The 17,751-nt window shown below is 36.8% G+C and overlaps 1 protein-coding gene across 1 annotated transcript in view; it reads left to right on the forward strand.

Annotated features, from left to right (window-relative positions):
* Positions 1-17,751, forward strand: part of SLC13A1 (solute carrier family 13 member 1) — an 83,306-nt gene that overhangs the window by 9,270 nt on the left and 56,285 nt on the right. Inside the window, exon 2 of the mRNA XM_044679028.1 lies at positions 12,288-12,416. Coding sequence (XP_044534963.1) covers positions 12,288-12,416 — 129 coding nt within the window. The remainder of the gene's footprint in view (positions 1-12,287; positions 12,417-17,751) is intronic.

Raw genomic sequence — 17,751 nt, forward strand, 5'->3', positions numbered from 1 at the left:
CCTTTCATCTTTTCTTTAGTGAAAACTAACATCTCATCTCTCATGCAAAATTCCTGGAAAGAGTTTTGCTAATTAACACCTTAATTTTCTTTTCTTTAGTACTTATAATTTCCTCAAATCCTCTTTTGCATAGAATAATTTGGTACTAAGAGTAACCACTATAAGCATGATAGGGCAACTAATCCAAGAGTCTAGTTTAACTCCACAATATGGTGGATCACTTTTCTGTGTGTGTAGGGAATGGTTTCCAGTTTTCATGACCTTGCAAATATTTCTGTCTCTTCAACAGTTGTATGATTTCTGTACTTTGGGGCATGACCACTGTGGGAATTTGTTGTGTTCAACTCTATATTTGTTAAAAGGGTCTTGTTTTTCTTTCTTTTCCGTTTTATTTCAGTGTGTGTAGGGTGAGATAGGAGATATGGGGAACAGAGTAAATAAATGCTTGTTAATAAAAAAAAACAATCTTTTAAAGTAAATGAGACAATAACAATAATCATTAACATATTAAGTACCTGCTGTGTTTAATGCTCTGTGGCAGGAATCAAGTAAATAATGGTAGAAGGTGGGGGGAAATAAACAGTGCCTATAGTCTCTGCCCTCAAGATGGTTATACTATCAAGGCTAAGGGAAATATAACATATAGCGAGGTAGGTATATAATGCAAAGAAAAATGTGACAACAACAAAAAAGGGATGGAGACAAACTATTCTAAGGAAAAAATCAGAAAAATGGAGAATAGTTTCAGTTTATGAGAGTTCAGAGAATGTTCCATGACAGAATTAATATGTAAAGGTGGAATCTTAGTATAACAGGGAAATGGAGGTAGAGAGGTTCATTTCCAAGAAGCTATGTCCTATTATCCCTTTATGAAGTAGGAAGAAATTTCATTAATGAAATTGAAAAAAGGAGTTAGCCAGTGGCTGGTCAAGGATTGATCTTAACATATTAACACTGACTTGCCCTTTATTTGCTCCTTATTTTATGTGAGTAATCAGATATGCATATTAATCAGGTTAGAAGATGCTTCCCATTCCATTTCCTCCCCTGCCCTATGCACATACTCGAAAGGAAGAAGATTTCAACTGGCATGAGGAGATGAGGAGAACATTTATCCCAGATATGGAGGGATAGACCATGAAGGTAGGAAATGGCAGGTTAAGATAAAATAATAGCTAAGAATAGCTAATTGACTCATTTGACTGGAATTCAGAATGAATGAATGAATGAATGAATGGGAATATTATAAAATAAATATGAAAAGATAAAGTCATAATATGGAGCCTTTGACTGAGTTTGTATATTGTCTATGAGGTGATAGAAAAGCCACTAAAGGAGAATGTTCTGTTATAGTGGGAAATGGGCTAGATTTGGAGGCAAGCAAAAGGAAGTTAGAATAGTCACTGGAACTCCATCTACTCTGAAACTCCATGAAGAATAAAATGGCTTCTAAAAACTTTGAATAATGAACTCAACTTTGGTTTCTGACAAAATTTAAAGTTATATTTGATGTTATTGAACAGCTAGTAAAAGCGACACTAGTTGAATTATTAGAATCACAATTTGTCATTCATAGTTTGATATCAACTTGAAATGATATTTTTATTCTACGTTACTTGATATTTTTATTAGTGACTCAGATAAGAATATAGATAACATGGTGATCAAATGTGAATATACACAGGTCTAGAAGAGAGATCTAACATGTGAGGTGACAGGATTCAAAAAATGATATTGATGTGTTTGGCATAGTTCTTGGAATGTAGTAGATGTTTAATAAATGTTTATTGACAAAATATCAACCAATTAAAAATTAAGCCAAATCTAATAACATGAATTTGGAGAGGGATAAATACTTTCCACTTGGATTTAATAACAAACAAAATATTTCATGAGTATAAGATTGGGGAAGCATGACTAAGTAGCCATTTGAAGAAAATCTGGAGGTTTCAGAGGTTTGCAAGTCAATAGCATGATAAAGCAGCCAAGAGAAGTAATATTTTTTCTTTTTTTAAAAAAATATTTTATTTTCCCAATTACATGTAATAACAAGTTTCCACCTACATTTTCTGAATTTATAAGATCCAAATTGTCTCCCTCCCTCCTTTCCTCCCCCTCCCCTGGAGATGGTAAGCCATTTGATCTGGGTTATACATGTATTTTCATGTAAAACATAAACTTGTTTTCTTACACTCCACTGAGAGGCATTGTCCAGGGCTAGGGAAATGATAGTTTCTGTGTCCACTATCCTGGCCAAATAGAGTTGGAAGCATTCTTTTTAGTCCTGGGACTTACATTTTAGGAAGGTCAAGTATGTATTGAGTAGGAGAAAAACTGAACACATCTCACAGAGGAGCACAAACATGATCGTTAAGGGCTTTAATTTGATGATATTTGAGGATCATTTGAAGGAACTGAGAATGTCTATTATGGAGAAGAGAAGATTTAGTTAGAGGAAATGAAAGCTATCTTTGAATAATTGAAAACTACTATGAAGAAGAGGGATTAGACTTGTTTGGCTTGATCTCAGAGGCTGCAGCAAGGAATGATGGATGGATTGGTTTTGCTTAACTCTTATACTTTGTAGTAAGAGACCTCTCAAGGAATACATTTGTGTATTATGTAAATGTTCATAAGGTAAAAACCAAACAAATTATTTAAAAAAATTAAGAGGAATAGATTTAAGCTCAATGAATTTTAGAGAAGATTTGGACTTGATGTAAGAATGAGCTTCCTGACTAATGGGCCCATCTAGGAAGGTAATGAGCTTTTTCTCTTTAGATGCCTTGTAGAATCATTCATTTACTTAGACAACACTTAATTAAATTTCTAGCTATGTGACCCTAGGCAAGTCACTTAACTCTGCCTCAGCTCTTCTTCTATAAAATGAGCTGGAGAAGGAAATGCCAAATTACTCCAGTATCTTTGCCAAGAAAACCCTAAATGGAGTCACAAAGAGTTTTACACAACTGAAATGACTGATTAACAATTAATTAAATTGCCTAATATATGCCAAGCACTGGGCTAAGTGTTGAGGGTACAAAGACAAAAATGAAATATTCTCTGATCTCAAGGAAGGTTGAAGGAGGGAGTATTAATATTGAGTAATTAGGGAAGACTTTGGGAAAGAGATAAAACTTGGATAGTGTCTTGAAGGAAGATACGTATTATGAAAGTCAGGGATAGAAGAGGACATGCAATCCTCTTATGGGGAGTGAGAATGACTTCTAAAGAAGCTAACTATATATGCTCATTTAAAAAAAATAAGGGGGGTGGTACAGCTGGGTTGCTCAGTGGTTTGAGAGCCAGGCCTAGAGATGGGAGCTCCTAGGTTCAAATCTGGCCTGTACTTCCTAGCTGTGTGATCTTGGTCAAGTCACTTAACCCCCATTGCCCACCCTTACCACTCTTCTGCCTTGGAACCAAAACATAGTATCGATTCTAAGATGGAAGGTAAGGGTTTTTAAAAAATAGGGTAAAATTTGTCTTTCTCCAGTCTTTATGTCCCTCTCTTAATCACTTTAAAAGATTCCATACTTACAAATTTTTGAATTTCTTTATTCCTTTATGGTGTATTTCATCTGGTCCCAATGATCTGAACTCATTAAGGGCAGCTAGGTTTGTGCACTCTTTCTATCTCACTATTTATATTGGATTTAAATTTCCTGTTAAATCATTTTCCTTCTGCCCTTTCCAAGCAAAAGACCGTTCTATTTGGTATAAATAAAAGAAACAAAACAATGCTTTCCTTAGTATTTGTTTTATTTATTTCCTCACTATTCTGTGCTTCCCCTGCCTCCCTTTCCTTTTTTTATTTTTTAGCTTTTGTTCTTTTAAGTCCTACTAATGATAGAAAAATAAAAGCATACCATGATAGTTCCTGAAGTGTAGTTACAAAGAAATTGAAAAGCATTTAATGTCCTTAGTATTTTTTCTCCTAAATGTGTTCCAGATTTGAACTAGCTTGATATTTGCCTCAGTTCTGAATCTGTTTTACAGATAACCAAACTCATCAATCAAGGAATTTACCCCAACACAATTGATAGTAAATCTGGGATTAAGATTGAATGTTTTCTTAAATTGAGCTGCTCCTGGAATTCTTCTGAAGGCCACAAAGAGAGATCTAAAGCAGAAAGATACCAAGATTGGCAGTTTGAACTGAAGATGACAATTGAAACAAAAAAATTAATTGAGTAACATTGAAGTGAAGAGAGTATGTGTTAACAGCAGGAAGAAATAAAATGATGGAGGCTGAGAAACATCACATGACCTGCTGAGAAAAACAGTCCAATGTCATGGGCCAGTCCTAGTTAACATGCAAGCTGTTTTGTACTGATTATTTCTTCCCTCACAATAAATTCACTTGATACAGGGTTTTTGAGGTTAAAGAGACTAGAGAACATAATAGATGGAAGCAAAAGCATATAATGAGAGGAAATTTAGAGGCACTGAACTAACAATGTGAGAAGAATGAAGTCAAGAATAGGTATGGAAAGATAAGGAAAAGGAGACAAGACAGGAAAATGGTAAACGTTGGGAGAAGCTCAGAGATGTAAGTGTTTTTCAAAGTCTGAAGATGCTTAATTAGGAGGGGAAAAAGTTAGGATGAGGAAGACTCAGTAAAAGGAATTTAGAGGATTTTTTTTCAGGAATTTTTCTCTATTGTAAGAATTATATATCTTCTTTCACAACATATTGACCATGGAAATATGTATTTATGATAGCACATGTACAGCATATATCATATTACCTGCCATCTTGGAAAGGGGAAAAATTGAAAGGAGGGAGAGAACATAGATCAAAAGAATGATTATTAAAAATTGTATTAACAAGTATTCTGGAAAAAATGAACTTAAAAAAGAAGTTATAGGCAAGGCATAAAGAAGAGAGACAGTGGGAAGAAAGAGTGAAAAGAAAGCTTTTTAAGAAAATAAGATAATTTTAAGAGATTGAAGCAAAAGAATATAATAAATCTACATGAAGATGACTAAAATAGGTTATAGATATAGGTATATTAAAATCAGGAGAGGTAATAATAAGCACAAAGAAGAAGGGGGGAATGGTTATAAAATGTAAGAAATTGAAAAAAAATCTTAACTCCCCAAAGTTTAGATTGAAGAATTTGTTTAGAAGCCAGAAAGGAACAATAAGCACTTACTCTGTCCCAGGCACTATGCGAGGTGCTTTATTAACAGTATCTCATTTAATGCTTACAAAAACCTTGGGAGGTAGGGAGCCATTGTGATCCTTATTTTATAGTTGAAGAAACTGAGGCAGATAGAAGTTAAATGACTTGCCTACGGTAATACATTTAGTAAGTATCTCAAGCTGGATTTTAATTCGGGTCTTCCTGACCCTAAGCCCAGTGACAAATCTAATAATTAAAATATCTTTGAAATTTGCCTAGAGAAGTTATAAATATTATATTTTATATAGGATCATAGAATTCAGAGCTCTAAGGTATCTTTGAGGTTAGTTCAACACTTTGATTTTGCAGATGTGAAAGATGAGGCCCAGAGAGGTAAAACAAATATCTTTGTCCCTTTATTAAACAAATATTCATTGAACAACTGCCCTGAGCACACTGGAATAAGTCATGGTTTCTGCCTCTCAGGAATTTATAATTATGGCAAGGAGATAAGAGGTGCATATGGAAATTTAAAAGGTAATTCAAGGTATAACAAAATGGCAAATATGTAGGTCTAAAGGACTTTCATATTACAGGAGAGGGAAGAGAGAGAGAGAGAGAGAGAGAGAGAGAGAGAGAGAGAGAGAGAGAGAGAGAGAGAGAGAGAGAGAGAGAGAGAGAGNTGACAAATCTAATAATTAAAATATCTTTGAAATTTGCCTAGAGAAGTTATAAATATTATATTTTATATAGGATCATAGAATTCAGAGCTCTAAGGTATCTTTGAGGTTAGTTCAACACTTTGATTTTGCAGATGTGAAAGATGAGGCCCAGAGAGGTAAAACAAATATCTTTGTCCCTTTATTAAACAAATATTCATTGAACAACTGCCCTGAGCACACTGGAATAAGTCATGGTTTCTGCCTCTCAGGAATTTATAATTATGGCAAGGAGATAAGAGGTGCATATGGAAATTTAAAAGGTAATTCAAGGTATAACAAAATGGCAAATATGTAGGTCTATAGGACTTTCATATTACAGGAGAGGGAAGAGAGAGAGAGAGAGAGAGAGAGAGAGAGAGAGAGAGAGAGAGAGAGAGAGAGAGAGAGAGAGAGAGAGGTAGAGACAGAGAGACAGAGAGACAGAGAGACAGAGAAAAGGGAGAGGGAGAAAAAGCACTATTTAGCTCCTTCTGGCTTAACAGAAGAAAACAAGGCTTGAGAGGGACTAAAAAATAAGTGGGATTTTCATTTGAATGGATATAGAATTACTCAAACTAATATTACGGCATAGAAAGGTAAATGAGTGGGGATAAAACTTTTTTTAAGGTCAGTTTGCTTTTCTTTAAAACAAAGCAAAACAAAACAAAAACCCTTTACTTTCTGTCTTAGAATCAATACTGTATATCAGTTCCAAGGCAGAAGACTTGCTCATGGTCATATAGCTCCAAAGTGTCTGAGGCCAGATTTGAACCCAGTACCTTCCATATCTAGACTTGACTTTTTAAAAATCCACTAAACCACCTACCTGCCACCATCAATTGGCTTATTTCCATTTTGAATGATCATTAAAAAAAATTGGAGGTTCTCAGCAGTTTGAATCAACCAGTCAATCAACAAATATTGAATAAGCGCCTGTCTGGTATCTGGCATTGTATTTAGCTCTGAGGATACAAAAACCTAAATGAAACAGTACCTTTTCTCTAGGCTGTTACATTTTATTTAGGGTATAAAACATTCCCAGATAGGAACAAAAAATAATCAATATGTTGCACTTTCATGTTTACAAAGCAGTTTACAGATTTTGATCTCATTTGATTTTCAGAATTCCGTGAAGTAGGTGATATAATTATCCCTATTTTACAAATGAGAAAATTGAGGCTGAGAAGCTAAGTGATTTTATCCAGGGTCACAAAACTATTAAGTATCTGAGACAGAATTTGAATTCAGGTTTTCCTGACTCCAGATCCTGCACTTTGGGCCACCAAATGGAGAGAATTTAGAAAGGTATCTTAAAAGGGTCATATTCGAACTGTTTTGAAGGGAGTTTGGAGTTCCAAGAAGCAGCAGGAGGAGGCAAGACCGGGTTCAAAGATGAATGGAATTTAGTGGCTGAGTGTCAGCAAGTTATCTATTTTGTCTGGAAAATAGGATATGTAGGAAGTAGGGTTGTTTTGTTGTTCAGTTCGGTTGGACTTTTTATGATCCCATTTAGAATTTTCTTGGCAAAGACAAGTTTGGAGTATTTTGCCATTTCCTTCTCCAGCTCATTTTACAGGTGAGGAAACTGATGAAAATGGGGTTAAAAGACTTGCCCAGGGTCATACAGCTCATACATCTCTGAGGCTAGATTTGCAGTCTTTTTAAGGCCCTCTATCCACTCTGCCACCTATGTAAGAAGCATTAATAATGTTTGGTTAGTTGGGCAAGATTGGCTGGAGCCAGAATATAAAATGCCAGATGATGGGCTCTTTTTTTCTAGAAGCAATACAGGGAGCCAGGAGTGCTTGAGGAGTTCTGGGCACTCTGGTGCATTAGGAATATATCCGGTCACTAGCTGCGATGAATGAGGTCTCAGGATGTGTGAGCAAATCAGCCCGAATGGCGCATGAGAGTCATTTTCCAGAGCAGTGCGTTATAAATTTGTAAATGTGGGTTGGAGCCACATTCTGGAGGGTCTTGGGTAGCAAGCTGGAGAGGCTACTCTAGACTTTCACCTGAAAGCAATGGAATTCACAGAGGTCATCCTGCCTGGCAAAGGAGTGATGTGGCAAAAGGGGTCATTTAGGAAAATCAATCTTAGGACAAGGAAGGTCTAGCACATGGCTTCGTGTGTAAGTTCTTCAATGCTTATTGCTGACTTGCTGACTGGGAAGAGCCTGAATTGGGGGACTTGGGGAGTGGCAATGGGACTAAAACGTAAGAATCCACTGTGAAAACTGTTATGAAGGAAGATCTAAAATCATTTGGTGAGTGGCGAGGAGGAGAATAAGAAGTCCAAAATGAATCAGAGCTTTCTGTGGCCAGCTGCCTGATAAAAGGTAGGACCACTAAAATAATCTTTCAGAGAGGAAAAAGAAAAGCTTGATCCTTTTTCTCTGCAGTTTAACTCATTTTTCTCTTCATTTTTGTGGATGGAGACATTTTGAGACACTTAAAGCTTTTATTATTAATCTGAATATGAGTGGTTTAAAACCATTGCAGGAGGAGGAATACAGATATATCCTGAGCCATGAGCCCCTTCACAGCCTCTGTCAAATAATAACAGTGTTTTTCTTGTAGCACACGGATTCGCAATGCATTATTTTTTTCCCTTTCTTAATTGCTTTGTGTCCTCTTTTAAAAATGAATTGCCATGAGAGAGGCCTGTGATTGGCCCAGGTTTTCTCAAACTGTGTTTAGATGAGATCATGCCCACTTGGGTCTTAATTCATCAGCCAAATTACTCTCTCTAATATCAGTCAGTGTGTCATAAAGAGGAGGGGGAGGGAGAAAACTTTTTTTTTTTACTGTAATTTACCTTTCATTTCCATTTGGGGCTATAATTTAAAAGAGAACTAAAGTGATTCTTAAAATATAATCAGTCACATTTCCTGTGGTAATTTCAGTCAGTTAGAATTCTATTGAAATGTCCCCAGTCTCTAATCTGCCTAGTCAGAGCATTCTTCCCTTGCTTCGAGACAAGTTCTTTTTAAGTGAGAAAGGTAAGCCCATTCAGCAGCTGTGAGCAGGAAGAAGGATTTGGGGAGGCAAGCAGGTCAGGTATGGAGAGCTGGGCCAGGGAAGAGAAAAAAGTTCTATCAAGATTTAGTGGTCCAGAACAATAAAAGGCCAGAAGAGGTTTATTGAGATGAATAAGAACCTAGAGCCACCTAAGAAGATGAGGGCAAGAGGAGGTAAAGCAGGGCAGTGATACATGGAGAAGAAAAGGTCAAACTGAGGGGAAAGTAAAAAGAGATATTAAGCAAAGAAAAGAAAGACTTATAGAAAGTAGATTGAGAATGAATTAGCTCAGGCTGAAAACATGAAGTTGGTGGGCCAAGCCAAGCTAGGGGTAAAGTTCTTATTTGAGTCAAGGGAAGGACAGCATAGCTGCTCAGTCACTCAGTCTAAAATGGACAGTGCCAGAGGTCCAAGTGGGACAGTGGATAGAGAGAGTTGGCTTTGGAGTCAGAAAGGTCCCAACTCAACTCCCTTCCTCAATTGAATTTAATATTGAAAATTTTATTTTAAGTAAAAGCAGCAGAGCATAGGAGAAAGAGAGGGCCACAGCAATAGAGGAAGACCACAGTCCCAGTCCTGCCCTTGTCTCATCTTTACTTTGTGATCATGGGCAAATGACAACTTCTCAGTGTCATAGCATCTTTCTAAGACTAAAAGGCATCCATCAGTATTGGTCCAAGAACTTCCCCTCTAGGTGCTCAAAATACCAATAAAGTCACAGATCTGGTAGGAAAACCCAAACTATAGTTTGCTTTTATTTTTAAAAATTACTCACTGATGTTGTCAGGATTTATATGAACCCTGAACGCTGAAGTGATTTTCAATCTTCAGGGCAAAGGTTCTCATTCCAATGTTTATTGTTGTCCTTACTTCATAATTAACTACAAGGGACAAGATACCAGGGAAAACATAAATGACTCCAAAGGACATTTTGGACTTTTAAAAGCAAGAGGTCAAAAGGGAGAAGGGTTTGGGACTTACAGATAAGCAGGGGAAAAGAGATAGTCTGAGGAAGTCTACCTGTCTGTCCTTTCTCTTTGACCTCGAGAATACCCTGAGCATGCTAAATTGAAGTTCTACCCTAAGTCTTATAATTGACAGGGGCCCTACAGGGAGCTGCCTTCATTTTGTGAGACAGAAGTCAAAAAGGAAATTCTTTTTTGGGGGGATGTAAGGGGTTGTTGAAGAGGGCAGGGTAGAGATCATTTAAATATACTTCTGGGTAAATCAACCAACTACAACCAACCAACCAAATTGAAGGAGCATAATAGAAGAGAGAGTTATAAACACCTTCTTCCAGTTGTAATAATCCTGTCGTTAACCGCATAGTGGTGTTGTTATTCATTGTCTAACTCCTTATGACCCCTTTCCAAGTTTTCTGTGCAAAGATACTGGAATAGTTTGCCATTTCCTTCTGTAACACATTTTACAGATAAAGAAACTGAGGCAACCAGGGCTAAATGACTTGTCTGGAGTTGCACAGCTAATAAGTATCTGATACCACATTTGAACTTAGGTCTTTCTGACTTCAGGCATGGTGCTCTATCCACTATACTGGAGAGGTGCCCTAAATTCACAGTTCTATTTAAATATTGCTTAAAGTGTGAGGTAAGGGGAAGGATGAGAAGGGAATAGATAAATAGAATTATCTATGATTTGAATAGGGCCATCGTAATGGAATCCAAAGCCTCTGGAAAATTATACTACGTGTCCTTTCATTTTTTTCCCCAATTCTCGTACATTTTTTACAAAGGAACAACAATTTAAAATGAATATTAGGGTCACTGATGGGAGGGGCATAAAAAGAAATCATAAAGGGCAACATGCTGCCAAATTATTTATGTACTAGAATATAAGCTTCTTGAGGAGAGGGAACATCAGTTAATCTCCACAAAGTACTTAACATAATATGATGATAAATGCTCAGTGAAAAACATGTTGAAGGAGTTGAATGAATTAACATCCTTCTTTTTTGCTTTCTCTTCTCTGCTAGCCAAAGCATGGTACTCAGGTAAACATTTCAAGGTTTGATCCCAGTCCAAGCTGGTTGGTTCATCTACTCTTCTTGGTCAAAGACTGTGTAGCTTTATTTCCTTTCTGCATTAAAATAAAATCACATAAAAATCGACCATTCAATCTTAGGACCTATTAGAAACACTGAAGGTGTAGTAATTCTTGTTGAATAATCATTAGAATTAAGAGGAAACCATAGATAAGATTTATATCTTGAATAAATGACTTAATTACTTCACAATATCATTATTAGACATATACTCCAAGGAAGTCAAAGGCAGAAACAAGATTCCAAATGCTTCTTTGTGGTAGCAAAGGAATGGGTACAAAGTCAATGCCCATTGACAGGGGAAAGAATGAGTAGCTGTGGTATATGAGTGTAGTGGTATAGGAGGGAACAAACATTTATTACACACCTATTATGTGCCAGGTACTTTGCAATGCACTTTACAAATATTATCTCATTTAATGTTAAAACAAGCCTGGAAGGTTAGTGATATTATTGTCACCATTATTACATCTGAGGAAACTGGTAGAGAGCATATTTGTACCTTGGCTTGGCCAGAGTCCAGAACTAGTAAGTGTCTGAGTCTGGATTTGAACTGGCCTCCTGTCTCTGGGTACAGCAAACTATTCCACTGGACCACCTGGAAATTGAGCAGAAAGAAGTAGCAAACATGAGGAATTTAGAAAACTAGGAAAGATTTATACGAACTAATGCATAACAAAATGAGTAGAACCAAGAGAATTGTGAATAGAAAGTGAAACATACTTTCTTTTGAAACATAGCTCTTCTTTATTGTGGAAAAGGAGAGGGGGAATTATTTAATTCTGGGAGACAATATTGTACATGTTAAATGTATTTTCATTATGTCATTGCTTTATTGTTTTTGTCATGAAGTAGGGATCAATCTAGGGGAAAAGAGATTCAAAGAATTATGATGTAATCCGAGAAAAAAAAACATTAAAAAATGGTAAACCTACTCAAACAGGTTCAAACAACAAACAAAAGAACTAAATGAAAAGGTGGAGAGTGAAGTTCAGCAAGTAAAGGATCTAAATTCAGCACTGACCATAAGTTCAAAAACCATGGCTGAACTTTCTAAACTTCAAGGATAATTTCTAGTCTTTCTAGAATAACCGATGCTAAAGAGAATAGAGACACATCATCAATATTAGTGTGCATTTAGAGAATTGATCATGATTTTTTTCTTTCTATGGAGAAATCATCAGAGGTTTTCTTTTCCTTGATATTTAAAAAAATATCAATGATTTCTGTTTAAGGACCCAGGAATAACTATTTCCCATGAAACAAATAGACATGAGTCTTAGGAATGTCTATCTCATAAACCAGTAATGAAATTTGCGTGATTTTTTTTCCCTAATCCATTCTCACTTTGTGTTTTTACCTTAATTCATTCCAGGAAGCAGAATGTGCATATACCCTCTTTGTTGTTGCCATATTTTGGCTCACAGAAGCTCTACCTCTGTCTATAACAGCTTTGCTGCCTGGCTTAATGTTCCCCTTGTTTGGTATCATGCCTTCTAAGCAGGTGAGTTCTTAGGTAAATATTCCCATCCCCATTTATGCTGTTTTTTCATATGCCATACATTCAGTAGAGAAATTATAGAATGTCAACTAAAGGGACCTTAGAGTTGTTTGGCTCTACTGATAATGCCAAATTTGGCTGGTAGAGGCTTTCACAAAAGACTCATATAAAGATGCCCAAAACATTAGCCTTTTTTGGGGGAGGTGCAGCTAGGTGGCTCTATGGATAGAGAGCCAGGCCTAGAGTAGGACATTCTTGGGTTCAAATGTGGCCTCAGACACTTCCTAGCTGTGTGACCCTGGATAAATCACTTAACCCACATTGCTTAGCCTTTATCACTCATTTGCCTTAGAACAAATACACAGTATTGATTTTAAGATGGAAGGTAAGAGTTAAAAACAATTAGGCTTTTATCACAGGTCTATGTTAACTCCCACTGGGAAGATAATAAGTCTCCAAATAAAAACTCTGGGTTAATCACAGGCCATCAAATATAACCAAAGTCGAAGTCAAACCAGGAAAAAAATGGAATTGGGGAGGGAGAAAGGGCCTAGAAAGCATTTTGGGATAAAAGCAGGAGAGATTACCAGAAGGAGGTATGATGGAAGGAGGAAGGGGTATCAACAATAATCCTGATGGAGGCTTACTGGACTTGGCTCAAGGTTATACAAAATTCCTTTCACACATTATAGGATGTCATTTTCTTATTGATCCTCTTTATAAGTAATTGATTTTGTCCTGTAATTGCTTTTTGTCTTGTAACTGCTTAAGTCATGGTTCTTTTTCTCTGAACTTGTTTCAGAATTGGTGCCTAACGGGTTGTTTAAAAATGCATTTCTCTGACTAATCACCGATCTATTCTTACCTCAAGGAATTTAACTGAACTTGGGGAATGTATGTGAATGCAAGGGAGTCTTTGGACCTAAAATCTTTACAACCACTGAGTTATCCTTCAAGAATGTCTAATTTGTTATCCAAATTCTAGGCTATGTTGCACCTTGACTCAGATAATGAACTTCTTAGTTTCATGAGAGAAGGGTCTTTGCCAGCCACTATTAACAGAATTCCAACCAATCATGTTGTCCCCAGTCCTATGATGTCATCTATTCTGGTCGGTTCTTTGTTCTGTATTTCCCAAAATCTATAGGAGGGGAGCTGTCCTTTTGCTAGAGATCTTTGACATAAACTGAGGCAAACCACTGACCCATTTATTGACAGGAAGCATGAACCTACAAATAAATGTTATCATGCTTGGAGAATTGCCTCAGTGTAACTTTTTGGCAATTTCACACAAGACAACAGGCCTCCAGGCAGGTAGGATCAGAGGTTTTATAGTGAAATGTGGAGTCTTATTCAGGTTTGTCTTATTGAATTCCATCTCCAATAGCATAAATAGGAGGACACCAAGGACTGGCTAGTAAGGTCCAATTTATTATAGCATGTGACTAGAAGTTTCCACCTGGTAGATTTTAAGACACCGAAAGGAATATGGCAGGGTTCTTGTCAGCTACTTTCATCATCCTTGCAGATCTTGCTGGGGTGGGGATGGGGATTGGACTACCAGTACTCATCTAGTCCAACTCCCTCCATTGACAGGTATGGAAACTGAGGTCTAGAGAAGTAGAATGACTTTAACACACAGCTAATAAATAGCAAACCCAAGGCTGGAACTGATGTTTCCTAGCTTTCCATCCATTATTCTTTCTGTCATCTACTGCTTCCTCTAGTTACTGTTAGCGTTTATAGGACATCGAATGACTAAGTTTAAAAAGAGCCTGGAACTAAATTAGAAATCAACTCTGACAAGTTGTTATCCCACACAGTTGCTATCTATGTGACCTCAAGCGAATCACTTGCTTCTTCAAACCACAGTTCCTTCATCCTTGAAATGGGGTAATAGTACATTTGTTCTATTTGCCCTCCAGAATTGTTGTGGGATGGGGAAAGCAATTTATCAACTGTAAATTGCTATATAAATATAAGCTATTAGGCAACATGGTGTAATGGATAGATAGCTAGTCTTGAGTCCAGGAACACTTAGGGTCCAGTCTAGTCTCTGACAGCCTCTGGGTGGCTAAGTAAATTATTTAACCTCCAAGGGCTCTAGACAATTCTCTAAGAATATAATTTGTGGATAAGTTTCTTGCTTGAATTGAGAGAGGGAGTTCCCTGTAATAAAGTAATTACAGGTCCTATCCCTATCTCCGATTATGATTATGTAATTGCATTGAAGTTTCCCGTACGAGTCCTCAAACCACATTGTGTCCTCCATCAGCCTAGCACACTGCAGCAAGATTCACTCCTCCTAAACAAAAAGGAATTTGTTGGACCTCTGTAGCCATCTTAGTCAGCAAAGGGAAATGTTAGCCTCATGCTTATTTGCTGTTTGACATCAGTTACCTGTCACTCCTTACAGACCACCAAAAGGCACAGCCCCTTCTTGCATTCTAAACAAACCATTTCTATTCAGCAGCATTTTTCCTTACATAGTGTTGAAAAAACATTTTTTTTCCAAATGAAGAAAAGCTTTCCCTGTTTTCTTCCCCCAGAAACCTGCCATTTAACAAGATAAAGGCAAATTAAGTTTCACATGTATTTCTATTTTGTTCTTGCTGAGAGGAGTTTATTCATGCTGAGAGGTGTACAATTTAAGGGTACCCGTCTGAAGAAAATGGATTCGGTCTCCCATTAAAAGCATGAAATTCGTTGGTACCAGTATATATCTGTCACCTTGCAGTCTCTGAGAGTCAACCAGGGCATGACAGCTGTCTAAACAGTGCAGCTACAGCAGGCAAGGGAGAGAGTGCTCAAAGTTCAAGATGGTTGTTTTTGAAATTCATTACCTTTGCAGTTCTGCCTGAACTCATGGTTGCGATCTGCAGCTTCTCACCTCTTCTCTGATTTGACTGGATTTAAAAAAAAATTGTAGAAAAACGTCTCACAGTGCTGGATTATGTGTGTCTTTTGTGATGGGTTGACGAGGGGTACTTCTTTTGGTGGTTCCCGTTTGACTTTTGGTAAGTATTGTACCTCTCTTCCCCACACTTGTCCCTTCTATCCTGGAGCCCTCCCATTCCCAGGTAGAAGGAGAGGAAAAGGGAGAATGAGGTTAGTTTTGTTTTCTCATTTCTTTAATCCCTACTTGGTCAAGAAAGCCAGGATCTATAATTCAAAAAGTCTCTCTAGTACCTCAAATTGATATATAGCTCCAGAGTATAGAGGGAATTTGTATAGAATGAGAGTCCACAGAGTCTCAAAAGTGTTGTACCAAATTGCTAATTCCAGGTTTACTGGCTTGTAGAGGAGAGGGGTGGCAGCCTTGGTGGAAGTCTAGAAATGGTGTCCTCATTCAAAAATATCTCTTTTATATCCCACCAATTATGCATTTGTCTATGTTAACAAGATCAGATTTCTAAAAATTCAAATATGCCCTTGGGAAGGTCAAATTCATCCATCATCAAGGAATTCAAATTTCCAGCTGAGATCAAGCAGGACCATGGTGGGAATGGGAAATGTGATGGGTGGTTAGGTTGGGAAAGGTATCACGAGGGTACTCTAGGAGACCACAGACCTGGTCAAGGTACCAAAGAAGGGCATGGGGGATATCAACAGCTGGAATACCACAAGACAAACACAAGAAGTACCAAAAGGTGGTAAGAAAGAGAGAATTTCTGGTGGTGGGAATAAGGCCAAAGAAAACCTTTACCTACCTTCTAAGTTTTCAGAAGTGGCATCTGTCATAGCTGTCACTGAATCCCTTTGGACAGAGATAGCAAACAAGTTATAAATTAAATATATCTGGCACAGGATTTCTTTGTTCACAAAGGTGTTATTGTTGTCCTAAGAGCACATAATCATTAAAATGTAGAATTGGAAGGGAATTCGATCATCCAGACTAATGGTATCAAACTAAAACATAAACTCAGGCCACTAACCTTACATGAGGATCCCTGGGGGCTTCAGAATGACATAGACAGTCACATATTAACATGATCTATGTTCGATCATATTTTATTTATTTTATTAAATATTTTCTACTTACATTTTAATCTAAAGTGATGCCAGTCTTAATATCATTTATACCTTTGATCTAGCCTAGAGTCCCACTATGGAATTTAAGAATCTTCACTATAATAATTCTGACAGATAGAAAAGGGGAAAGGGAATAAACATTTACAGAGTACCTACCATGTGCTAAGTGCTTTACCCACATTACCTTATTTCATCCTTACAACAACCCTATGAGATAGGTACTGGGATTATACCTGTTTTGCAATTGAGGAAACAGTCAAAGATTAAATGGCTTGCCCAAGATCACACAGCTACAAGTGTCTGAGATTGGGTTTGAACACGTTTTCTTGACTCTAGTTCTAACAATCTATCCAAGGCAATACCTTTCTGTAAGAAGTGGTTTACTGTCAGATGTGGTCAGTCAGCCTGCCTGAGTAGCACATCTAGTGATGAAAGATTCACTATGTACTTAGTTATTATAGGACAGTTCTACATATTTGTCTCTGTAACAAACACCTTTATAGTATGAAATTATTTTTACACATAACAGCATTTAGATATTTGAAGAAAGATAGATATCATGACCCCGATTAGCCTTTGCTAGGTTAAGCTTCCCCAGTTCTTTTCAACCATGTCTCTCATTTGTCATGATTTCCAAGTACTTCACTAATCTGACTTCCCTCCCTGTTTTGTCAGAATTGTTAAAATTGTACCACTCAAAACTGATTACAATATTATAGATGTTTGGTCAATGCAGAATACACTGGATTTCATATCCCTTGAATTATAAGTTGTACTTCTATTAATATTTCTCAAAACTATACTTTTTTGAGTTGACACTCTGAACCTAAACATAGGAATTTCTAAATATTTTTAAACGTTTATCTTTATTTTAATTCATCGCTGTTTATAGAGAACCTTTAAAAATTCATTTTGATCCAGTAATTACCACTATTGGGTTTTTTCTTAAAGTGATCAAGGAAAAAGGAAAAGAAACTATATGTTCTAAAATATTTATAGCAGTGTTTTACATGGTGGCAAATAAATGGAAACTGAAGGAATGTCTATCAATTGGCGAATGACTGGACAAGTTCAGGAATAGGAATCCTATTGTGCCATAAGAAATGACAAACAAGATAATTACAAAAAATCCTAGAAAGAATTGTATGAAGTGATGCAAAGTGAAGTGAGCAGAACCAGAAGAATATTTTACATTTACATTTACATATATTAACAACAATAATGTTTGATGTTCAACTGTAAATGTTCTAATTATTACCAGCAAAGAAAGAATCCAGGACGACTAAAAGGAACTCCTGATGAAACA

The sequence above is a fragment of the Gracilinanus agilis genome, chromosome 5 (genome assembly GCF_016433145.1).
Source record: "Gracilinanus agilis isolate LMUSP501 chromosome 5, AgileGrace, whole genome shotgun sequence".
In the NCBI taxonomy this organism is placed as follows: Eukaryota; Metazoa; Chordata; class Mammalia; order Didelphimorphia; family Didelphidae; genus Gracilinanus; species Gracilinanus agilis.